The following is a 26,411-nucleotide window of genomic DNA, read 5'->3' on the forward strand; positions in this document are numbered from 1 at the left end:
TCCCTTTGGTCTGTGAGGACTCTATAGGTGAGAATGAAAATAAATGTCTATAGACCTTGGCATTAACCCACTTTATCACAGGCCATGTATAAGTTACAATAACTGCTTTCAGCCAGGGATTGCTGTGAATAAAAGTGATCTCCTTTCTTATTTATGTCCTTGCTAGTATGTATAAAGATGCTCCCATAGCAGCTAGGTAAGGCCAGTATACCATCGGAGGAGGCACTTCCATTACTGGCTGAATTTGGAGAGAGAGACTGCCTGCAGAGAAGAACAACAGGGAAGAAAAGACAGGCCAGGGTCACCTGCATCCTCTCCTGAACGAGGCTCCTCTCCCTCAGGGCCCTGCACAGCAGTGTGGACATGGAGGATAATGGCCAGTAAACAGAGAGCCTTTGTCTTCCTTAGGCTTTGGCCCAAACTCCAGTGAGGAGCCCTAGCCCTCATGACCAAGTGGATTGGCATCAAACTGGGACAGGACTCTTGCCTAGAGCAAGCAGGCTTGGTGGCTCCTTGCCCCAAAGCTTAGGGTTGGAGAGTGGGGTGCAGGACCCATGAAAAATGAGTTGACTGAGAGGATTGTGGGAAGATGGCAGAGTAGGAAACTTCAGGAATAAGTCCATCAAAACAACTATTAAACTGGCAGGAGCTGTCTGAATCTACTATTTTAGAATTCTAGAGTCTAGTGGAACACTGCAGCATCCAAGGAAGAGCTGGGTGAAGAGGCTGGTAAACTGCAGTACATATCAGTAAATTGCACCCTCTGTGCAGCAGCTACCATCCTCTAATCCCCAGCTGTGTGGCAGGCAGCAGTGGGGACCACAACCTATTACTTGCTGCACTTTGCTGGTTCCCGGGTAGATTATAAGGACCTAGTCCTCCAAAATCTAGGTGTATGTGGTCTGGTTGCTGATTATAGCTTTTGGTCAGATACTTCACATGTGGGAGCTGGTTCTGAGGGCAGCCATTGTTCCAGCTCTTCTAAGGCAAAAGTGGCAGAGGAGTTGTAAAGAGGCATTACCTATTTTTTTTCCCTTTTCCCTTTTCCCTTTCCATTACTGTTTGGAAGAAAAAATTGTTTGAAAAGTCACAAATTGACAGCTCCAACAACAACAAAGAAAACTAGCAAAACTAGAGGACTAGAAGAGTGGGAGAACTAGATTTCCAAAGTTAAAACAAAAGAATATTCACTGTCCAGATCACAATAAAAAATTACAAAAGCACATAGAAACAAGAAAGTATGGCCCATTCACCTAAAAAAAAAAAAAAAAGAAGTTGCCAGAAACCATCCCTGAGGAAGCTCATACATTGTAACTATTAGACAAAGACTTTAAATCAACTCTCTTAAAATATGTTCAGTGAGCCAAAGGAGTCCGTATACAAAGAACTAAAGAAAATTATGAAAATGAGCAAAATAAAGAGAAAGTATTAAAATCAAACAAATTTTGGAGCTGCCAAATACAGTAATTGAAATGAAAAATTCACTGGACAGATTCAACAGCAGATCTGAAAAGAAATAAAGATCAGCAAAATTAAAGACAAGGCAATTGAAATTATCCAATATTAGGAGTGGAAAGAAAAATTAATAAAGAAAAATGAAAAGAACTGAGGGACCTGTGGGACAGCCTCACATGTACCAACATGTACATCATTGGAGTCCCAGACGGAAAAGGGAGAGATAAAGATGAAGAAAAAATATTTGAAGAAAAAATATCAGAAAACTTTCCAAATCTGATGAAAGACATGAATCTACACATCCAGGAATCTCAAAGAACTCCAAGAGGATAGACTCTAACAGATCTACACCAGGATACAATATAGCAAAATTGTCAAAATCCAAAGGCAAAGAGTGAATTTTGAAAGCAGCAAGAGAGAAGTGACTTGTTGTATATACAAGGGATCCCCGATGAGATTAATAGCCAATTTCTCATCAGAAACCATGTAGGCCAGAAAACAAAGGGATGACATATTTAAAGTCCCCGAAGAAAAAACTGTCAACAAAGAAATCTATATCCGAGAAGCAGATTTGGCTCAATTGATAGACCATCCACCTACCACATGGGAGGTCCAGGGTCCAAACGCAGGGCCTCCTAACCCATGTGGTGAGCTGGCCCATGCTCAGTGCTGATGAGCACAAGGAGTGCTGTGCCACACAGGGGTGTCCCCCACATAGGGGAGCCCCATGCACAAGGAGTGCACCCCTCAAGGAGAGCTGCCCCAGGTGAAAAAAGCGCAGCCTGCCCAGGAGTGGTGCCGCACACATGGAGCCGCTGACAAGAATGCAACCAGACAAAGAAAAACACACAACAAATGGATACAGAGAGCAGACAATTGCGGGGGGGAGGGGGAGGAGAAGGGGAGAGAAATAAAAAAATAAATAATAAATCTTTTAAACAAAGAATATTATAGATCAATATCTCCTACAAATATAAATGCAGATATCCCCACAAAATACTAACAAACCAAATAAAACAGCACGTTATAACAATTATACATCATAATCAAGTAGGCTTGATGTACTTGATGTAAAGGTGGTTCAACATAAGAAAATCAATTGAATGCGCCACATTAACAGAAGAAAGAAAGAAACCCACATGATCATCTCAATTGATACAGAAAATGTATTTGACAAAATCCTGCACCCCTTTTTGGTAAAAAGGGGTGAAATGCAGGAATAAAAGGAGACTTCCCCGACATAATAAAGGGCATATATGAAAAACCCACAGCTAACATCACACTCGGTGAAAAACTGAAAGCTTTCCCCCTATGGTCAGAAACAAGACAAGGATACCCACTCTCAATCACTGCTATACAACATTGTACTGGAAATGCTAGCCAAAGTATTTAGGCAAGTAAAAGAAATGAAAGGCATCCAAATTGGAAAGGAAGAAGAAAAACTTCCTGTATACTCACAGAAGACATCTTCCTAGGTATAGATAATCCTGAAAATTCTACATCATTACTAGAGCTAATAAAATCAGCAAAGTGGGAGGTTACAAGATAAACATGCAAAAATCGGTGGTGTTTCTATGCACTTGTAATGAACAACTTGAAGAAGAAATAAAGGAAATAATTCCATTTACAATAACAACTAAAAGAAGCAAATATGTAAGAATAAATTTAGCCAAGGATATAAGGGACTTGTACTGCAAAATGTTGCTGGAAAAAATTCAAGAGGACCTGATGTTCCATGTTCATGGATTGGAAGACTAAATATTGTCATGTCAATTCTGCCAATGCAATTTACAGATTCAATGTAATCCCAATCAAAATTCCAACAGTTTTCTTTGCAGAAATGGAAAAGCTAATCATTAGATTTATACGGAAGGGTAAAGGGACCCAAATAGCCAAAACCATCTTGAAAAAGAACAAAGATGGAAGACTCACATTTCCCAATTTCAAACTTATTACAAAGTTAAAGTAATGAAAGCAGCAGTACTGGCTCAGTGATAAACATATAGACCAATAAAATTTAATTTAGAGTTCAGAAGTAAACCCTCACATCTTTGACTAATTTTTGACAAGGGTGCCAAGTCCACTTATGGGGAAAGAATAGTCTGTTCAACAAATAGTGCTGGTAAAACTGGATATCCACATGGAAATGAATGAAAGTGGACCCCTATCTTACAACATGTACAGAAACTAAGTCCACATAGATTAAAGATTTAAATATAAGTATAGTTTAATTCTTATATTTAAATATTTAAGTGTAAAAGTCCTAGAAGAAAACATAGGGGCACATCTTCAGGAGCTTGTATTAAGCAATAGATTCTTAGACTTTTCACTGAAAGCATAAGCAACAAAAGAAAAAATAGATAATTTCAGCTCCATCAAAATAAACTTCTGTTCATTAAAGGATATTATCAAGAAAATGAAAAGCCAACCTACATAACAGAAGAAAATATCTGAAAATCATGTATCTGTAAGGGTTTAATATCTAGAATATATAAAGAACTTGTCCAACCCAACAACAAAAAGACAATCCAATTATAAAACAGGTCTTCACCTGACTTAATAGACATTTCTCAAAAGTTATGCAAATGGCCAATAAGCACATGAAAAGATACTCAACATCATTAGCCATTAGGTAAGTACAAATCAAAATATAATAAGATATACTTCACATTCACTAGAATGGCTATTATTTAATAGCAAATGTTGACACAAATGTGGAAAAATTAGGAATCCTTATACACTGTTGTTGGGAATATAAAATGGCACAGGAACTGTGGAGAACATTTTGACCAATCCAAAGAAAGTCAAGTACACAATTACCATTTGGCCTGGCAATCTCACTTGTAGGTATATACCCCAAATCATTGAAAGCAGAGACTCAGGCAGATATTTGCACATTGATGTTCATAGCAGCATTATTCACAATTACCAAAAAGCAGAAGCAACTCATCAACAGATTGATGAATAAATAAAATGTGGTATATACGTACAACAGAATATTATTTTGCCATATAAAGGAATGAATTTCTGATACATGCTACAACATGGGTGAACCTTGAAGTCATTGCGTTGAATAAAAAGGACAAATATATGACCTCACTTATATGTAATAATTAGAATATGCTAATTAATAGTGTAAGAAATTAGAATACATGTTACCAGGAGTAAGGAATGAGGGGTTAATGCTTAATTAGTACCGAGTTTCTGTTTGGGGGTGATAGAAAAGTTATGGTAATGGATGGTGGTAATGGTCGCAAAGCACTGTAATTGTAATTAACGGCACTAAATCGTATACATGAAAGTGGTTAAAATGGGAAATTTTAGATTGTATATATGTTACCACAATAAATTAAAAAAACAACAACCACAGAACTATACAACACAAAGGCATGAACCCTAATGTAAACTATAGACCAGTTAATATTTACAATATTATTGTTTCATCACTTATCACAAAGATACCACATTAATGCTAAATGTTAGTAATAGGGAAATGTATGTTGATGCAGGGGTATACAGGAACTCTGTACTTTCTGATTTGTCTCTAAACCTACAACTGCTCTATTAAAACAAATTGAATAAGAAAGAATTCAAAGAAAAGGAACCAGAGCCTAGTGAGACAATAGGGTAACAGGAGCCACACCAACAGGCTTCAGCCCAGGAGATCTGAGCCTCTTCACTGCCAGGGGTGAGCTCGTATGGGTGCCATCATGTATCCCTGTTTCTTCCCTGGTGGATTTCCAAGTGGCGGACTGTCCAAGATCACAGAGTTCTGATTCAGAATTTTCCCTCCACTCACCTTCAAAATCAGTTCTGATGAAAAAAGTACTAGAGCTTTTTTCCTAAAAGCATTCAGAAAGAATGTCTTGTTTAGCCATCCTCTTTCTAGGCACACACCTCTCGCTTCCCTTTACCTATTTCCACCCTCATAAAGTTTACAGTAGAAAAAGAATATTACTGATCATTCCATTGGGGAATCTGCCAGAAGGGGGCTTCTGGGAGAGCAGTGCAGTATCAGGTATGGTGACTGCTTTTCTCTTTTTTTAAAAATTCCTCTTTTCTTAAAAGCAAAACCCATTAGATCTTTTACTTTTCATTATAACATATGCAAAACTAAACTGTTTTGATCTGTAACCCCCACTCCTTAGTGAATTATTCTGAAGCAAATCCCACATGCCAGATCATTTCATCTGTAAACATTTTAGCATACTAAGCTCATTTAAAAATCAACAGCAGAACAACAGTGAGGTACCACTGCACACCCATTGGAATGGCAAATTACCAAAAAATTGACAATACCAATTGCTGGCAAGGATTGGAACAACAGCAACAGTAACTCACATTCATAGCTGGTGGGAGTGTGAAATTGTGCAGTCATTTTGGGAGACAGTTTGGCAGTTTCTTGCAAAACTGAACATTGTCTTACCAAACAATCCACAATCATGTTTCTGTGTATTTACCCAACTGATTTGAAAACTTTTGTCCACGCAAAAACCTGCGTAGTATTGCTTATAGCAGTTTTATTTATAACTGCCAGAAATAGGAGCAACCAAGATGTCCTTCAGTAGATAAACAGTGGTATATCCATACAATGGGATATTATTCAGCAATAAAAAGAAGCAAGCTATTAAGCCACAAAAGACACTGATGCATTTTAAATGTATATTGCTAGAAAGGACTTATAGGAAGACAGTATTAAAATAGATAGGCAGGGCTCAACTCTCTGAGAGAACAACATAGGAAGGGCAAACAGCCGTCCAAGTGACATGCTTTGGAGTTCCGCAGACCAGGAGAGTGTTGCACACCGCCCAGGTGGGTGAGTGACAGGGAGTCAAAGAAGCCAAAATGAAAACTGGGGGTTACCCCCACAGCTGGGAACAGAACCTACCCCCCCCCAAAAGCAAACAGCCAGAATAAAATTCGTAGGTCACTGCAGCCAAGTAGAAGGAACTAGATATCTTCCTGCCTGAATACAGAGAAGTATGGCAGAGGGCAAAAAGTGGTTTCTCTTCAGTGAATTTGGTCAGCAGAACCTGCTTTGAATCTTAGCTCTGGCCAGACAAGAATCACAGGCAAGTGGAGGTTGTCACCTCTCGGAAAAATTTGCCAACAAGCACCATCTGCTGGCAGGGCAGGAAACTGCAAGGAGAAAAATTGCTTTTAAGTGTCTTTTGTCCCAAACTCCCGGGGGGCAAATCTATACCCCATTAGCGAGTCCCTAGCCCTATTCTGATAACTTAGGCAATTTTAAAGGCAGTTGGAAAGTTGAACCAAAAAAATTAAAGAGGAGCTGTGAAACAAAACCACTAGACAAGAGACAGAAATTGACCATCAGGGTAAATTCACAAACATATTCAGATGCCTAGACATCAGCAAAAAATTACAAACCATACTAAAATATAGGAAGATATGACCCTGCCAAAGGAATAAACCAAAAATCCTTATGAGACACAGGATTTAAGACAACTAATCAATAATTATCACACAAATCTCCTAAATCAAGAAGTTGAAGGAAAATGTGATGAAAGATCAAGAATATTAAGAAGACACTGGGACAAGATGGCAGCAGAGTAAGGAGCTCTAAGAGTCAGCTCATCCTACAGGGCAGTTGGTAATCACCCAGCGCTATTTAAAGCATCTGGGGGGCCCAGGATACCAGAATAGCATCCTGCAGTGCATGAGATTCATGAGTACAGCACTTCACACTGTGGAGGCCAGTGCCCAGCCTCCACTGGCCATGCAAACCATCTCAGGAGCTATTCCATGGTTGGAGTTGGAAGCTCCATTTCCCAAAAATGGGGGAGGAAGAGACGGTCTGGCACTGACTTCAGCTGATTAGTAAATTCAGCTGGCTAAAGTCTAATCCTAAGAACAGCTAAAGTTTTGAACCTGTCCAAGTCAGAAAGAGGCCAGTAACTGCCATTTTAACTTCCCCCCAACATGAGGGGAAACAGGGCTGACTGAAAAGCATAGTGATGGTAGGGACTGGCTTCTTTCCACCCAGATTGGACTGCAGCTGTAACCTAAGCTCCTGCCCGACTACCAGCAGAAAGGAAGCTGGGGGTACCTGCACCCAGCCTCCAGGCAACTGCAGGCACTTTCAGCTGGCACAGACTACATACTTGGACATCTGTCGCTCCACGCCTGCCCCCAGTAGGATAAGAGGGAAAGAGTGTTTCCTCAGCCTATCTGGGCAACTGGTTTGTTGAATGCCTTTGCGTCTATCCTGCCCTCCCTCCTATGTTTCTTCAGCGTCTCTGGGCAGCTGCAGATGCTTTTGACCTGCACAAATTGGACTGTTGGTTACCTTGGCTCCACCTCCACCCCTGATCGGTAAGAGGGGGGCAGTGTCTCTCCAGCCTCTCTGGGTAACTGCAGGTGATCTCGGTCCACACAGATAAATTCACGAGATAGCTAAAGAGATTAAGGATATTAAGACACTGGGTGAGTACAATGAAAATTTTGAAAGCATACATAGAAAAATAGATCATATGGGAATGAAAGACGCAATAAATGAAATTAAATATACCCTGGAGACATATAACAGCAGATTTGACAAGACGGAAGAAACGATCAGTGAGCTTGAAGACATGGCCTCTGAAAAGAAGAGATGAAAAAAGAATGGAGAAAATTGAACAGGGTCTCAGGGAACTAAATGATGACAAGAGACATGCAAACATATATGTCATGGATGCCCCAGAAAGAGAAGAGAAAGGAAAAGGGGCAGAAGGAATATTTGAAGGAATAATGGTTGAAAATTCCAAGCCCTATTCAAGGGCATAGATATCTGTGTCCAAGAAGAACAATGCACTCCCATCTGAATAAATCTGAATTGACCTACTCAAGACAGTTACTAATCAGAATGTCAAATGCTGAAGATAAAGAGAGAATTCTCAAGAGGAGCAAGCAAAAAGCAAAGCATCACATACAAGGGATACCCAATAAGATTAAGTGCTTAATTCTCATCAGAAACCATGGAGGTCAGAAGGCAGTGTTATGATGTATTTAAGATACTGCAAGAAAAAACAATGGTGTGGTCCCACCCTGCCTGGAAGGTCTTCTGGGACACGCTGACCAAATTTTGTCAAGGATTGTGGGAAGATGGCAATGGACTGACAGAGCTGAATGCTCTCACAAAAACAACAGAGAAAGAACCAAAAGCTGTCCAGGGGGCCTGTTTTGGGAGTCAGCAGACAAGGACAGTGCTGCACAACTCCCAGGAAGGCAAGGGATAGAGAGATGAAGAAAACAAGACAAATGTGAGTTACCAATCCCCAGAGGCAGCCAGGAAGGGCTCCCCTCCTCTACCCCCAAGATGTTAAGCTGTGTGTGAGAGGGAACAGATGTCTTCTTCCTTGTCAAGGGAAAAGGGAGGGGGAGGTTAAAGTCTTTTCTTCAGTGCATTTGGCCAGCAGAGCATACTTTGTTCAACACAGGAACACAAGAAAGCCCAGACTAAAACACCTGCATGGAAAGGTTCATTGACTAGTGCCATCTGCTGGCCTGTCTGGAAACTGCATGGACAAAACTGCTCCCACTTTCTGTATCCAACCCCTGGAAGAAAGCCTGTGTCCCATAATGAGTCCCTGACCTAATTTTGAAAACTTAAGTTTGGCAATTTTAAAGACTGAGAATAAGTTGAACCAAATATCAAAGAGCTATAGAAAAAAAAATGAGCAAGCAATTAGCCATCAAGGAAATACATCAACACATTCAGATGCCTAGGCATCAGCAAAAAAAAATTATAAGTGATATGAGGAAACAGGAGGAGGTGGCCCAGAAGAAGAACAAACCAAATATCCTAAAGAGATACAGGATTTATTACAATTAATCAGTGATAATCACACAACTCTCCTAAATCACTTCAAAGAATTTAAGGAAAATATAACTAAAGAAATAAGAGATATTAAGAAGACCCTGGGAGAGCATAAAGAAAAATGTGAAAGCCTGCAAAGAAAAATAACAGACCCTATGGGAATGAAAAGATACAGTGGATGAGATTAAAAATACATTAGAGGCACATAAGAGCAGATTTGAATGCTTGAAGGCAAAATTAATGATTTTGAGGACAGAACATCTGAACTGGAAAAGACAGAACAGAAAGAGAAGGGAATGGAAAAAGTGGAACGGAGTCTCAGGGAATTGAATGACAATGCAAAACACACAAATATCCACATTATTGGTATCTCAGAGAAGAGAATGAAAAAGCGGTAGAAAGAATATTTGAGGAAATAATGACAGAACTTCCCAACCCTTATGAAGGACATAAATATCAGTATCCAAGAAGGATAACACACCCCAAGCAGAATAAATGTGAATAGACATACCCCGAGACACCGACTCAGAATGACAAATACCAGAGGTAATGAGAGCATTCTGAAAGCAGCAAAAGGGAACAAAAGCATCACATTCAAGGGAAACTCAATAAGATTAAGTGCCAACCTCTCATCAGGAACCAAGGAAGAGAGAAGAAGCTGGTATGATGTATTGAAGGTACTGAAAGAAAAACTGCAAACCAGGAATTCTGTATCTGGCAAAGCTGTCTTCAAAAATGAGGGTGAGTTCAGAGTCTTCACAGACAGACAAAAACTGTTAGAATGTTACCAAAAGACCAGTTTGCAAGAGATACTAAAGGGGGTGCTGCAGTCTGAAAGGAAAAACAAGGGTGAGAGATTTGAAGAGTTTATCAAAGCCCAATGAAGGAAAATGCATAGCATGAATTTTTTAAATCTTTTTTTATTATTTAAAGTTTTAGACCTAGGGACATTTATTCTGGAGAACAGGGCAAAACTCCTGTTTTAAGATAAGTCCGATGAAGCATATAAATCTAAATGGTAACATCATTGTATAGTATTTGGACTATGATTTGATAAGTTATGGTTTACACTTAAGATTAGACTTCTGAGCATGTTTTTGATGTATAAACTTAATCTAATCAAATATATGGATGGATACATTTTAAAGACAACTTGAAAAGCAAATTCTTGAATAGAAAATAACTTGGGGAAGTGGACATGGCTCAACTGATAGAGCATCTGCCTACCATATGGAGGGTCCAGGGTTCAAACCCAGGGCCTCCTGACCCTTGTGATGAGCTGGTCCCCACACAGCGCTGCTGCATGCAAGGAGTGCACCCCACAAAGAGAGCTGCCCCACATGAAAAAAGAGCAGGCTGCCCAGGAGTGGTGCTGCACACATGGAGAGCTGATGCAGCAAGAAGACACAGCAACAAAGAGACACAGTTTCCCAGTGCCATCTGACAATGCAAGTGGATGCAGAACAACACACAGCGAATGGACAAATAATGGGTGCAAAGAGGAGAGAAATAAAATAAATCTTTTTAAAAAAGGGTTTAAAAAGAAAAAGAAAATAACTTGGTCAATGTTATTAAAATGTTGACTCATTGACTTTTGTTTTATGATAAAGGAGATAAGTGATTGTTTGGCTCCTAGAAATATACGGTTGTTACTGTTCACTCTGTTTCCTTTGCTTCTGTAGAGTTTGTCACAAGGCTTAAATGTTTTTAATATTCATTTTGATTCAAATTTGTGGTTTTTAATATGTGGAATCTTTGAAACTTCAGTCAAAAATGCATGCAAATGTGAACATTCTAAAGTTTCTCCTAATTCTGATTTGTGCTTAAGTTTTTGGCTTTAAGGAAGCTATAACAATCATCGTTCCCTCCTTCAGTATTTGTTAGATGTGTGAAGTACTAATAAATTTCACAATGATGGTTTTATTTTTTAGATTATCACTATAGGTAGGCTAGTCCTTACCACATGTGAGTCATTTTTTTAAATGTGCATTTTTTTAATGAGCAGATTTTATAGATACATCATAATAAAGTGTACTGCTACATTTTTAAAAAATTGAGGGTGATGTGGGAGAGGGAGGGGGTACACAGCAACCCCTCGTAGTTGCACTGTAACATTTCTGTAATCTAAAATGTCTTTAAAAAGTTTATTTAAAAAAAAAAAAAAGATACTGCAAGAGAAAAACTGCCAGCCAAGAATCTTATATCCAGCAAGATTGCCTTTCAAAAATAAGGGTGAGTTTAGACTAGTCACAGGTAAACAGAAAATGAGAGTTTGTAATGAAAAGACCAGCTTTGCAGGGAATATTAAAGGGAGTGCTACAGCCTGAAAAGAAAAGACAGGAGATGCTTGGAAGAGATTCTGGAAGTGATTATTTCAGTAAAAGTAACTAAAAGTGTAAAAAAATCATGAAATTAAAATATGACAGATGAAACCGAACCGTTAAAATAGACGAACTGCCCTTACAGTAATAATGTTGAATGTTATGTTAATGGATTAAATTCCCCAATGAAAAGACAGACTGGCAGAATGGGTAAGAAAATATGAGCCATCTATATGCTGCCTAAGGAGACTCATCTTAGACCCAGTGATGCCAATAGATTGAAAGTGAAAGGCTGGAAAAAGATATTCCATGCACACAGTAACCGAAAATGAGCTGGAGTAGCTATACTTACATTGGATGAAATAGACTGTTAAAGCAAATTGAGGAAGGCAATTATATATTAATAAAAGGGAAAATTCACCAGTAAGAAATAACAATCATAAATGTATATACACCTAACTAGGATGCCCCACATTATTTGAGGTGAAAACACTGGTAAAACTAAAGGGATAAATAGACATCTCTACAATAATCATTGCAAGAACATCTGGGCAGAGGATCAATAAGGCAACAGAAAGCTTGAATAATATAAATGGACTAAACCTAATAGACATATACAGAACACTGCACCCCCAAATAGTAGGATATACATTCTTCTCAAGTGCTCATGGATCTTTCTCTAGAATAGACCATATGTTGAGTCACAAAGCAGATCTCAGTAAATTTGACATTGGAATTATACAAAGCACTTTCTCTGATTATAATGGAATAAAGCTGGAAGCCAACAGGCAGAAAAGAGAAAATTCACAAATATATGGAGATTAAATAAAACACTCTAATGAGTGGGTCAAAGAAGAAATTGTAGATCAAAAAATATCTTGAGACAAATGAAAATGAGAACACATCATATGAGAACCTATGGTATGCAGTGAAGGCAGTGCCAAGAGGGAAATTTATAGCCCTCAGTGCTTACATTATAAAAGAAGAAAGTGCTAAAATCAATGACCTAACTACATAGCTGGGGGAACTAGAAAAAGAACAGCAAACTATCCCCAAAGAAAGCAGAAGGAATGAAATAACAAAGATGAGAGCAGAAATAAACGAAATTGAGAATAAAAAAACAATAGAATTAACAAAAAAAAAAAAAGTTGTTTCTTTGAGAAGATTAACAAATTGACAGACCCTTAGCTAGAATGACTAAAAAAAGGAAATGCAAATAAATGAAATAAAAAATGAAAACAGGGACATTACTCCTCACCCCACAGAAATAAAAGAGATCATAGGAGGAGACTATGAACAACCGTATGCCAACAAACTAGGCAATGTAAATGAAATGGAAAAACTCCTAGGAATATACAAAGAGCCTACACTGACCCTAGAAGAAATAGAAGCCCTTAGCAAAACAAGCACAAGTAAAGAGATGGAAACAGTCATCAAAAAACTCCCCATAATGAAAAGCCCAGGACCAGATGGCTTCACAGGTGAATTCTACTAAGCATTCAAAGAAGATTTAATACCATTCTTATCCAAACTCTTTCAAAAAATTGAAGAAGGAATGCTACCAAACTCATTCTATGAAGCCACCACCAACCTAATGTCAAAGCCAGATAAAGATATTATGAAAATAGAAAATTATAGACCTGTTTCCCTAATGAATACAGATTCAAAAATCCTCAACAAAATACTCGCTAAATTGAATCCAACAACAAACAAAAAGACTTATTCATCATGATCAAGTGTGTTTTATATCAGGTATGCATGGGTGGTTCAACACAAGAAAATCAGCATAATACACGATAAATCAAAAAATAAAATCACATGATCATCTTGATGCAGAAAAGTTATTTGAGAAAAGTACAGCATCTTTTCTTAATAAGTATACTACAAAAGAAAAGAATTGAAGGAAGCCTTCTCAACATGATAAAGGACATATATGAAAAACCCACAGCTAACATTGTACTCAATGGTGAAAGACTAAAAGCCTTCCAGTTGAGATAGGGAACAAGATAAGGATGGCCAGTAACACCACTTGTTCATTATAGTGCTAGAGGCTCTAGATAGAACAAGCAGACAAGAAAAAGAAAAAAAAAAAAAGCATCCAAATTGTAAAGGAAGAAGTAAAATTTTTGCCATGTGCAGATGATATTATGCTATGCCTAGAAAGTCCCAATAAATCTACAACAAAGCTACTAGAGCTAATAAGCAAGTTCAGCAGAATGGCAGGATGCAAGATTAATACACAAAAATTAGTTGTGTTTCTATACACTAACAGTGAGCAATCTGATCTGAGGAGGAAAGAAAAAAATCCATTTACAGTAGTGACTAAAAGGATCATATATTTAGGAATAAACTTAACCAAGGACATAAATTACTTGTATTCAAAATACTACAATGTGTTGTTAAAAGGAATTAAAGAATACCTAAATAAATGGAAGAGCATTCTGTGTTCCATTGACTGGAAGACTAGATATCATTAAGATGTCAATTCTACCCAAATTGGTACACAGATTCAGTGCAATCCTGACAAAAATTCCACAAGCCTTTTTTTTAAAGAAATGGAAAACACAATTATCAACTTTATGTGGAAGGGTAAAAGGGGCCCCAAATAGCCAAAAGCATGTTGAAAAGTAAGAAAGAAATTGGAGGACACTCATTTCCAGACTTTATGTCATATTACGTAGTACAGTGGTAAAAAAAAAAAAAAAAATAGCATAGTTCTGGCATAAAGATAGACATATAAACCAATGGAACTGAACTGATGGCTCAGAAACAGACCATCACATCAAGTAATTTTTGACAAGGTTGTCAAGCCCACCCATCTGGGTCAGAATAACCTATTCAAGAAATGGTTCTGAGAGGACTGGATATCCATATCCAGAAGAAAGAAAGAGGACCCCATCTCACACCTTTTACAAAAATTAACGCAAATGTTTCAATGACTTAAATATAAAAGCTAGAACTATAAAGCTTCAAGAAGCAAATATAGGGAAAAATCTCCAAGACCTGGTGGGAGGAGGTGGATTCTTAAACCTTACACTGAAAACACGAGCAACAAGAGAAAACATAGATTAATGGGACCTCCTCCAACTTAAACACTTTTGTGATTTCAAAGGACTTTGCCTAGAAGGTGAAAAGCCAGCCCACTCAGTGGGAGAAAATATTTGGAAACCACACATTCAATAAAGGTTTGATTTCCATTCTATATAAAGAGATCATACAACTCAACAATAAAAGGGCAAGGAATCCAATTTAAAAATGGACTCCTGTTACTTTTACCAGAACTGTAGTTGATGCTGGGGTTTAATATATACCCAGGGGACCTGAATCTCTGGACTGACCATGTGATAGCCAGGCCCTGAGCCTCAACAGACTTCAGCTCCTACACTCTGGTTTACTGGACTTACCCCTCTCAGCTAACATGGAGGTGAAGAAGGTCACCACCACACCAGGGAGCCAAGAGTGCCTACAACTGAAAGCAGGAGAATTGCATCCAGCATCCATGTGGAATCTAAGCCCCCTCTTGACATAGATGTGGAGTGGACACATCCATTCCAAGGTCCACAGGATGGAGGAGTAGAGTATGGATTAGAGTGGACTTACTGATATTCTACTCATGAACTATTGTGATTAGTAATCGAAGAAAATGTGGCATTGGTGTGGAGAAAGTGGCCATGGTGGCTGCTGGGGGTATGGAATGGGAGGAAGAGATGAGATGTGGCAGCATTTCCGGGACTTGGAGTTGTCCTGGGTGGTGCTGCAGGGACAGTTACTGGACATTGTATGTCCTCCCATGGCCCACTGGGTGGAATGTGGGAGAGTGAGGGCTATGATGTGGACCATTGACCATGAAATGCAGCAATGCTCAGAGATGTATTCACCAAATGCAGTGAATGTCTCATGATGATGGAGGAGATTGTTATGGGGGGAGGAGTGGGGTAAGGGGGTTTGGGGGTATATGGGGACCTCATATTTTTTTAATGTAATATTAAAGACAAAAAAATAAATAAAAATAAAAATGGACAAAAGACAGACATTTCACCAAAGAAGAATTATAAGTGGCTAAAAGCACTAGTGATACTAGCTATTAGATATCATCTCACACTGCATAGAATAGCCATTATTTTAAAAAACAGAAAATAATAAGTGCTGGAGAGGATGTGGAGAAATAGGAATACTCCTTCACTGTTAGTAGAATGTTAAATGGTGCCGTTTCTGTGGTGAAAAAAAAAAAAAATTTGGCAGTTCCTCAGTAAGCTAAACATTGAACTGTATATGATTGAGCAGTTCCTCTACTACGAGTATATCCAGAACTGAAAACTGATGTGAACACATTTGCACACCAATGTTCATAGCTGTGTTATTCACAACTGCCAAAAGATGGAAACAGCCAAATGTCCATCAGCCAATTAATGGATAAACAAGATGTGCTATATACATACAATGGAATACAATGATGCTGTAAGAAGAAATTAAATTGGAATACATATGATAACATGGATGAACCTGGAAGACATTATGTTAAGTGAAATAAACCAGACACAAAACAACAAATATTGCATGGTCTCCCTAATATGAACTGAAAATACAAAGAATAAGTATATGGAGTTAAAACCTAGAATATGGCTTATTAGGAGATTTGAGTTTGAGGGGGGCTGAGATAGTATACTGATGCATATGTAGAGGTGTTTTTTGTTTTGTTTTGTTTAAGATTTATTTATTTATTTAGTTAATTCCCCCCTTCCCCCGGTTGTCTGTTCTCTGTGTCTATTTGCTGCGTCTTGTTTCTTTGTCCGTTTCTGTTGTCGTCAGCGGCACGGGAAGTGTGGGCGGCGCCATTCCTCGGCAGGCTGCTCCCTCCTTCGCGCTGGGCGGCTCTCCTTATGTGTGCACTCCTTGCCCGTGGGGCTCCCCTTTGCGGGGGACACCCCTGTGTAGCAGGGCACTCCTTGCGCGCATCAGCACTGCCCATGGGCCAGCTCCACACGGGTCATGGAGGCCCGGGGCTTGAACCGCGGACCTCCCATGTGGTAGACGGATGCCCTAACCACTGGGCCAAGTCCATTTCCCTGTTTTGTTTTGTTTTTAAAGATTTATTTTTTATTTATTTCTCTCCCCAAACCTTCCCCACCCCTCCAGGTTGTCTGCTCTCTGTGTCCACTAGCTGCACGTTCCTCTGTGGCCACTTCTATCCTTAGCAGCAGCACAGGGAATCTGTGTTTCTTTTTGTTGCGTCATCTTGTTGTGTCAGTGCTCCGTGTGAGCGGCACCATTCCTGGGCAGGCTGTACTTTCTTTTGTGCCGGGTGGCTCTCCCCACAGGGCGCACTCCCTGCACGTGGGGCTCCCCTACGCAGGACACCCCTGCATGGCATGGCACTCATTGCATGCATCAGCACTGCGCATGGGCCAGCTGGCACTCCTTGCATGCATCAGCACTGCGCATGGGCCAGCTGCACACGGGTCAAGGAGGCCCGGTGTTTGAACCGCGGATCTCCCATGTGGTAGACGGACGCCCTAACCACTGGGCAAAGTCCGCTTCCCTAGAGGTTTTAATTAACTTGACTGTAAAGGTGTGGAAATTGATAGAGTTGATGGTAACACATAGAACTAGCACAGCTGGTTTATAAATGGGATTGTGACAGAAAAGGGTAGTCTAGGGATGTAAATGTTAACTAAAAGAAAGCTAGAGAATAATCTAGGAACTGAATAACATAATGAACCCAGGGGTGGATGAGGATTGTGGTTAATAGCACAAATACAAGAAAGTCCTTCTATGAACTAGAACAAATGTGCATCACTATTGAAGGTGTTAAGAATATGGAGAAGAATGGGAAAAATACAATTAATGTAGCCTACCATCAACTACAGTCAACAAACAATACTGGAATATTCTTGCATTAATGCCAAAGATATACTGTGTTAATAATAGGAGGTATGGAAAATATACCAATGTATGCTATAGAAAAAAGTTAGTGGTAATAGTCTGATGGTATTACCTCATAATCTGTAACAAATATTCCACAACAAGGTACTGTGTTGGTGGAGGGGTGTTATATGAGAATTCCAGACATGTGCATGACTGTTTTGTAAATGCACAACCTTCTAATAAAAATATGTTTCAAAAAAAGACACTGCATGAACATAAAGAAAATTTGAAAGCCTCAAAGAAAAGTGACAAAGTTTATGGGAATGAAAGACAAAATGGATGAGATTAAAAATATATTAGAATAAATAAAAAATTTAATTTAATAAAATTTAAAAAAATATATTAGGGAAGCAGCTGTGGCTCAATCAATTGGGCTCCCATCTACCATATAGGAGGCCCTGGGTTCACGTCCCAGGACCTCCTTGTGAAGGAAGCTGGCCCACATGCCGTGGAGAGCTGGTGGTCCACGTGCCACTGAGAGCTGGCACAGCAAGATGACGCAACAAAGGGACTCAAGCAGACACAGAAGAATGCACAGCGAATGGACACAGAGAGCAGACAGCAAAACAAGCCTCAAGGGGGGGGGGGGGGTAAAAGAGTAAAGGGGGGAAAATGGGGGAAAAAGATGCATATAACAGCAGATTTGATAAGAGAACAGAATTAGTGAAATCAAGGACAAAACAACTTTGAACTTGAAAAGACAGGAGAACATAAAGCAAAAAGAATGGAAAAACCAGAACAGGGTCTCATGGAATTGAATTACAGTGCAAAATGCACAAGCATATGTGTTATTGGTGTTCCAGAAGGGGAAGAGAATGAAAAAGGGAAAGAAGAAATAATGACTAAAAATGTCCCAACCCTTATGGAAGACTTAAATGTCAATATCCATGGACAATTCACCCCAAACAGAATAAGTCCAAATTGACCCACTCCTATAAACCTAATGTTCAGAATGACAAATACCAGAAATAAAGTGATAATTCTGAAAGCAACAAGAGAAAAGCAAAGCAGCAAGAGAAAAGCAATGCATCACATACAAGGATAAGACTAAGTGCTGGTCTCTTATCAGAAACCATGGAGTCAAGAAGAAAGTGGTATCATGTATTTGAGGTACGGAAAGAGCAAAACTGCCAGCCAAGAATTCTTTATCTGGCAAAACTGTCCTTCAAAAGTGAGGGCGAGACAAAAACTGAAGGAATGTGTTACCAAAAGACCAGATTTACAAGAGATACTAAGAAAATGCTACAGCCTGAAAATAAAAAACAAGGGCAAGAGAGAGTGTAGAAGAGTGTAGACATGAAGATTATTAGTAAGGGTAACTTGAGTAAAAAGTAACACATGACAACAGAAAGGCAAAGGATAAAATGGACAAAGTAATGCCTTTACAGTAATAATATTGAATGTTAATGGATTGAATTCCCCCAATGAAAAAAAACATAGAATGAATTAAAAAAAAAAGAAAAAGAGCCATCTATATGCTATCTAGAAAAGACTTCCCTCAGATGTCAGGACACAACCAGGTTGAAAGTGAAAGATTGGAAAAGATATTCCATGCAAATAGTAGTCAAAAACAAAAAGATCTAGAATAGCAATACTAATATCAGACAAAATAGATTTTTAATGTATATTACTAAATGAAAGTTAGCCAGTCTGTAAAAAGCACTGTATGAGTCCAAGTATATGGCATTCTGGAAATGGCAGAACTGTAGAGAAGGTAAACAGATATTTGGATGGAATATTGTATAGGTGAAGCATTGATTTTTTAGGGAAGTGCAGTTACTCTCTATGATGCTGTAGTGATAAATATAAGCCATTAACCATTCACCTAAACCCATAGTACTTTCCAGATTTACAGCACAAATCTACAATGCACAAAAAAAATTAAGAGGTCGGAGGGAGTCCCAGGCAGGATGGGATACAAAATAAGACAGAAGAATCTCAGTGTATCACAAATGTATGAAATAAAGGGAATAAAATGCTGACCTAAGTAACTTTGGAGATGGAGTCTGTAAGACTAAAGGCAAAAGAAACTATACATAAGCACTGTACTCTAGTTGATAAAGTTTTTTTCATAGGGTATGGGTTAATTTGGAAACCACTACACATATATACTGAGAGTGAACCCTTAAGTAAATGGATGACAGATCGTAAAAGCCAGCTTTCTCATTGTTGGAGTAGATTACAGAAAAGCAAGGGGAAGAGGCTAGAATGAGCCGTGTGGTAAGAGATTAGAGTTGGAGACATCACTTTCAAGTCATGTTTATTTTAATATAGGCACATAAAAGTTAATAAAGAAATATTTATCCTATGTGTCTATACAGTTAATATACAGACATTACTTTGCTCCATCTAGGCTGAGGGCCTAGAAGCAACAACACCCCAGTAGCAGTGAGTCCCCCTAGTACTCAGAACTTGGTTTCTAATACCATTCTTCAATGAAAGGAACCAGGGCTCCTTGGAGAAATGACTGATTCTAGGAGTAATGCAGGGAATATAAATGATGAGCCTGGAGCATCTTGTAGTGCCAGACCAAGGAAGTAGTTTAAAAAAAAGAATTAAAAAAAACTCCATAGTGAAGAGGGCATGTCAGAGCAACACAAGAGCCAACAGAGAGCTCAATGGCCAACCATGGAACAATTTAAGCAACAGAATAAAATAACACTGGAATATAAAAGAATCTGTGAGTCCCTACCGGTAAAAATAAATGACTAAAGAAATAAATGGAGGAGAATAGAAAAATGTTCCATGCAGAATTCCAAACAATTTATGTAGATATTCTACCCTACAAGAGGGGAATATAACTCCCCACTCCTTAAATATGGACTGTGCATAGTGACCTCCTTCCAAAGAGGATAGTATGAAACTGGGGTGGGGTGGGGTGGGAGGGAGTAATTTTACAGTGGAGAAATCTGAGTCAGCACATACCCTTGATGTGGTAAGAATGGCCCTATGCCTCTGTGATCTTCCTTTCCAAAACCCAAGTCTAACCATGAGAAAAACATTAGGAAAACTCCAGCTGAAGGATATTCAACAAAATGCCTGACTAGTGCAAACAGCCAACATCAAAACAAGCACAGTCTGAGAAATGTCACGGTCAAGAACCTGAGGAGACATGATGTAATGGTGGATCCTGGATGGGATGCTGGAACAGACAAGGGACATTAGGTAAAAACGAAGGATGGATTTCAGTAAATAAAGCGTGTCAGTATTGGTTTGTAAATGTACCATACTAATATAAGGTGTTAATAAAGGGGCAACTGGGTATGGGGTATATGGGACGTGTCTGAACTATCTTCATGATAGTGCTGTAAATCTAAATCTGTCCTGAAGTAAAAGTTATTTTTTAAAAAAGACAAAGGTGGGCACTTCTGAACCACGAAGGTGTCAGTAACAGTGTCCTCCCTAGGCCTCTTGTCCATGCCGGTCGCCTCATCTGTGACGCCTCAGCTCTGCGGGAGCCCGCGCAGGCCCTGCTGCTGGGAGCACAGCAGCGCCCGCTCGTCAGCTCCTCCCTCTGCGCGTCCTCCTCCCCTCCTCCAGCTGGCCATCCGGGGGGTGCTTTCAGCTTGCTCACAGGCCAGGGGCACCCCAGGAGTCTTAGTGCCTGGCCCCAACCGCAGGGTGAGAGAGATGGTAACCTGGAGAAAGTGCCTCAAGACCCCCGGGTCACTGCGTCAGTTATTCCAACCAAGCTTCTACCTACCCAGGGGAAACAGCCCGCATGAAAATTGACCGCCCTCAAGTCTCACCCCCAGAGAAGCTGCTTTTAAAGGAGTCCCACAGCTAGAGTATGCCCTTAAGTTCAAGTCTGCTGCTACGACGGACAGCCCATTCCCACAACAGTTCAACCCAACTACACTGCTGACTTAATCCTGACGGTGGGAACCCCAGTGCCTCTTCATTAAATTTCATGTCAGTTCAGCTGCCAAGGATACAGAGAATTCAGGAAAGTATAAAACCTTAATATTTCTCTGATAGATAAAGTGCACACCTTAGGAGGTGAGTGTTAGCTAGCTGGGCACCCCAGGGGCCATCGCAGCCGAGAGAGCCTCCCAGTTGCTGTCTTTGCAGATATTCTAAGAACTCTTTGTTAACATATGAACCTTCCAAACTAGAAGGCCCTGGTGCAGTGGCTGCAGTGACAGTTCAAGCAGGCTGGCCACAGCAGTTGCAAATGGGACAGAGGGAAGGATTCCTCCACACCCCCAACCTCTCTGGCTTCTCCTCGCCTCTCCCCAGCATTCATCAGCTCCTCTGTCAAGAGCACCCTGGAAAGAGTTCCGAGCCAGGGCTTCTGGGTGGTTTGGCCTGGGAACAGGTGGTGGCCAGATGGTGGAAGTGTCTGCCTTGATGGGGCAGGCTTTTTCCAACACCAGCTTTTGCCTCACCAACCCAGGACCCCAGCGCTGGCACAACTTTAATGGGAACTGAGAGAGGTCTCAAGTAGAGCCGGACTGCACTCTCAGGCCTGAGTCCTGTTTCTACCTCTGTCTCAGCATCTAGCTTGGGAGAACTGTGCAAGTCAAGGCCGGGAGGGTGGCCGGGGATTTGTGTGTCCCAGCTTGGGCCGGCCCTGACCAGGCCCAGTCTCCTGGCAGGTCTTCCTGAGGCTGAGCGTCCAGCCAAGTGGAGTTGACGCTGTGTGAGCTACGTCACTTAAGTTTCACGTTGCTGCATACCACAGTGCCACTCCCACGGTGCACGTACTGCAAGAAGTGTTTTTACATGTCAGAAGGTAGGGGGACCTGGACTGACAGGTTTCCTGGGACGCATGACTTTAAGTACTAACACCAAGCCACCCATCAGAAGGGCCCAGTGAGGAGATCACAAGGAAGCTGCCCTTGGGCGACTATAGCTAATCGTGTGACTAAGCGTTCTATGCAAATTGACATGCAAAAAATGGACTGGCAGACTATTCTTTCAAACACTTAGGGCTTCTTAATGCTGTTTGTGTCTAAAAAAAAAGAATCACGGGGAGCGAATGTGGCTCAAGCAGTTGAGCCCCCACCTCCCACATGGGAGGTCCTGGGTTTGGTTCCTGGTGCCTCCTAAAGAAAAATAATAATAGACAACAAGCAAAACCAACAAGCGAACAGGGAGCCATGAGGAGTGGGAGAAGAATCACCATATTCTTTGACTGCCAAATTGTGAGATTCTCACCTCTCCCTCCTTTTTTCTCAACAGTCATTCTTAGGAAAATACTTATAGGCACCAACTAAGAATGCCTTGCGGCTGTATTTACAGAACTAACAGTTCCTGTGTTTCCCACCTCCTTGAGAGAATCAGGTGTTAAATAAAACCTTATTAAAACAAGCGAGACTGGGCACTAGCCTGAGAATGCCATGTGTAGGGCTATGTGTGTGACACAGGCGGCATTTTCCTTTCAGCATTTTCCAGTTCTCAGAAGAGAGCCTTTTGCAGAAAGTCAAGCCATGGCACATTTATTTGCCTTCACTCCCCTCTGCAAATAATCCCAAAGCGTATGACCAGCATTCTGGCCAATGTTTCTGTCCCAGAGCAGTATTCATTTGTAACGTTTTGTGAGGCCAACACCATTCCATTCACAGCTGAACCTCACTGCAGGAGAGGGTGATCATTAGGAAATTACTCTGATTACTTTATAGCCAACCTCTGAGAAGAAACTTTCTGCTAATCATCTTGAAAACAAAGTAAGAGACCCCAGTGCTTTACTTTAGAGCTAATTTAGAAATGTGTTTTTCAGAAATGGAATGGTGAGATCCACTGGACAGAGTGAGACGAATCTGACTGGCAAATGTCTTAACCTGCCTTTTCTTCTGTTTTCATCGCAGATGGCTCAGACAGATGAGATAACCCATGAGATTATTGGCTTTCTTGACCAGACTTTATACAGATGGGACCATCTTGGCATGGAAGCTTCTCGGTCAGGACAGCTGGCCAGGGAGCTGCTTCAAGAGCTGAGGGATCAAGTCTAGCACAGGCTCCGTGAACATGGCTTCAGTGGTGCTGGGCCAGGCTTCTGCAGCCACAGGACAGACTGAGCGAGAGCATCCTGAGGGCCACAGGTGTGGATCAGACCCTCTCTGTGCTGTGAGAATGAGCCTCAACCACTTGGGAAGATCTGGTTGCACACAGTTTACAAAATGAGAAGACGGGGGTGCTTTATTCCAAACTCATTAGATGTACTCATTAACACCTGGTTTATGCTTTTGGCATTCCCTGTACCTGCCCAATGCCAGGAAGAACATCAATTAGAGAGCTGCCAAAGGAAAAAGTTCAGATGGGAAAAGAGATGTCTTTTTCTTTTTCCCATGTCAAGCCAAGATGTACAGCTGTCATTTGAATGTTTTAGTCTTTGGACCAAAAATTGGGATCATGAACCACTGATAATTTAGAGTGCAACCTAGCACCTTTCTACAAACCTGTTTTTGTTTTAGAAGTCAAGTAATTGTTATGATGTCTTTCAATCCACACGGATCTAAGGCAGTCTTTCTGGAAGATAAAACCTGACTCTCTTGCTTTTCTAAGAAATTCTTCCTTCAGGAGTGTCAGGATCCTTCAAGTTGCCCTTGAGCATCCCCCAACCTGCCAACCAGGCCACGGGGCAGCAAAGCCCAGCCCAGCCCAGCGACACTGACGGGCTGTTGGTGACGAATGGGCATCGCTGCCTAGGAATGGCACAGAGCCAGCCTAGCACTAACTCTTCTTGCTTTATATTTGCCAGGTATCAACTGCTCAAAGGGCTCAAAGATGAGAGACAGATGAGGGCACAGGGTATGTTTTAGAAACATTAGAAGAGATTATATCAGACATTTCATTAAACTGGAATAGAAATCATAAATGCCTAATTAAGAATTGGTAACTCCAAAGTTACTATTTATCTCTTGTCATTTGAGGATTTGTTTTTTCATTCAGATTTATTCTGCACTTTTACTGACTATATATTCCTTTGTGTATATTGCGTGTGTTGGGTGAGTCAAGACTTTCGTGTTCATTGTGATCTATGTATTAATCTCTGAATCTCACTCTGTTGTGACTCCTGTTTTAAGTATGAATAGAGTTTTGTTGGACTGAAGGTTGACCTTTGGGAGGAATTACTAGTTTTCGGCCTATGGCAGTGCTGCTTGGTCCATCTAGAGACCTGCTAAATCCCAAGAACCTTTGACCTGGGCCTTTTTTTCCAAGAAATGTTACAATGTGAAAAGTATTACTTTCATAGAGATACACTTCATCTAAATGGATAGTAGTTGGACAAGAAGTTGTATGATTCACTTGGAATTGAAAACATCTTTCCTATGTTGGCTTCAAACCAGAGCTTGGGAATAGTCCCAAGAAGTTGTGACCAATCACTGTGGATCAAAATAAGGGGTCCAATTTTGTGGTAGCCCCTAAAGAGGGGAACCACCAGGAATCTGACCAGCCTGTGGTGGGTCTGATTCCACATGAAAATCCATTTATACTTTAATGTGGTTTTGTTTACTGGAATCCTCTCACTATCCCCATTTCTTCTGCCTCGGTGTATTTCACACAAATTAAAACAAGATCACTAACCAACTCTATCTCAGCTACATTTCTGGAAGATTTCTTGCTATTCTGACCTTATCTTATCCTCTTTGTAGTATTTCCCAATTCCTTTATAAAGCTTCCCTAACCCTCCCACACTTTATTTTATTTTTATTTATCTCCCCTCCCCCCCCCCCACTCCCAGTTGTCTGCTCTCTCTGTCCATTCGCTGTGTGTTCTTCTGTGACTGCTTCTGTCCTTATCAGCAGCACCGGGATCTGTGTTTCTTTTTGTTGCGTCATCTTTGCCGTGTCAGCTCGCTGTGTGTGCGGCGCCATACTTGGGCAGGCTGCACTTTCTTTCGCGCTGGGCAGCTCTCCTTACGGGGCGCACCCCTTGCGCGTGGGGCTCCCCTTACACAGGCACACCCCTGCGTGGCAGGGCACTCTTTGCACACATCTGCACTGTGCATGGGCCAGCTCCACACAGGTCAAGGAGGCCCAGGATTTGAACCGTGAACCTTCCATGTGGTAGGTGGACGCCCTATCCATTGGGCCAAGTCTGCTTCCCCCCTTCCACACTTTAAACATTGAGTGGTAACTCACTAGAATGGCAGCTCATCAGCCAGCGGAACTTCAGTATTCGTTCTAACAAAGTCATAGACATCCCAATAGGTTCCTGTGTCTTGAATGAACCCTCATTGTCCATGAATACCTTTTTTTTCTTTTTTCTTTTCCTTTTTTTTTTCATGAATACTTTTTTCCAGCTGTTAACAAAGCACTGGTTTGTTTGAATTTATTTTCTCCCCTTACCCTTTCCCAGTCTGATAATTGGTGCTCAAAGGTGAAAAGCGAAAAGGAAAGAAGCACAGAGGTTAAGGCTGTTCCAACAAGCAGTTGAACAGCTCCTAAGCCTCATCAACTGATCCTGCTTTCAGATTAGGCCCTGTGTACTGAGCATGGGTACATACTATATCAGATTTGAACCCATCCAAATCTGGTGATTCTGTTGTTTCATTCACTTTAATGAGAAGTAACAACTCTCATTGTGGAGGGAGGGGCAGATATTCTCCCCTTGAAAACCAAAGACAAATACATTGCTTCCTCCACCCCTGAGCAAGCCTACCTCCAGCCACCAGGAGAGATACCCAGGGAGGTCAGAGAAAGTTGGGGCAGGTCAAAAAATTGTGTAATAAACTATACCTCTACTTCCAGTGGCACTGGATTGTTGGAAAGTCTGGACATGTGGGCTATTTGAATTTTTTGAAAGAATGCAAAGAAGTAGGGAACCAGCTAAAAATGGACTCTGGAAAATAACCAGTGGAACATAAGAACAGTGAAGGCCTTTGAGGACCACTGACTTGCATGTCCTTGTTTGAGATGCAAGAACATAGCATGTGAAGAGGCAACATT

At 40.7% G+C, this 26,411-nt stretch overlaps 1 protein-coding gene across 3 annotated transcripts in view; it reads left to right on the top strand.

Moving 5' to 3' along the window:
• The window catches only part of FANCC (FA complementation group C), a 306,236-nt gene extending 281,186 nt beyond the window's left edge, over positions 1–25,050 (top strand). For all 3 annotated transcript variants that reach the window (XM_058301557.2, XM_058301558.2, XM_058301559.2), the window contains one exon: positions 23,328–25,050. In XM_058301557.2, coding sequence (XP_058157540.1) covers positions 23,328–23,471 — 144 coding nt within the window. In that variant the 3' untranslated portion in view covers positions 23,472–25,050. The remainder of the gene's footprint in view (positions 1–23,327) is intronic.
• Positions 25,051–26,411: the final 1,361 nt, after the last annotated feature.

Source organism: Dasypus novemcinctus, chromosome 8 (genome assembly GCF_030445035.2).
Source record: "Dasypus novemcinctus isolate mDasNov1 chromosome 8, mDasNov1.1.hap2, whole genome shotgun sequence".
Lineage (NCBI taxonomy): Eukaryota > Metazoa > Chordata > Mammalia > Cingulata > Dasypodidae > Dasypus > Dasypus novemcinctus.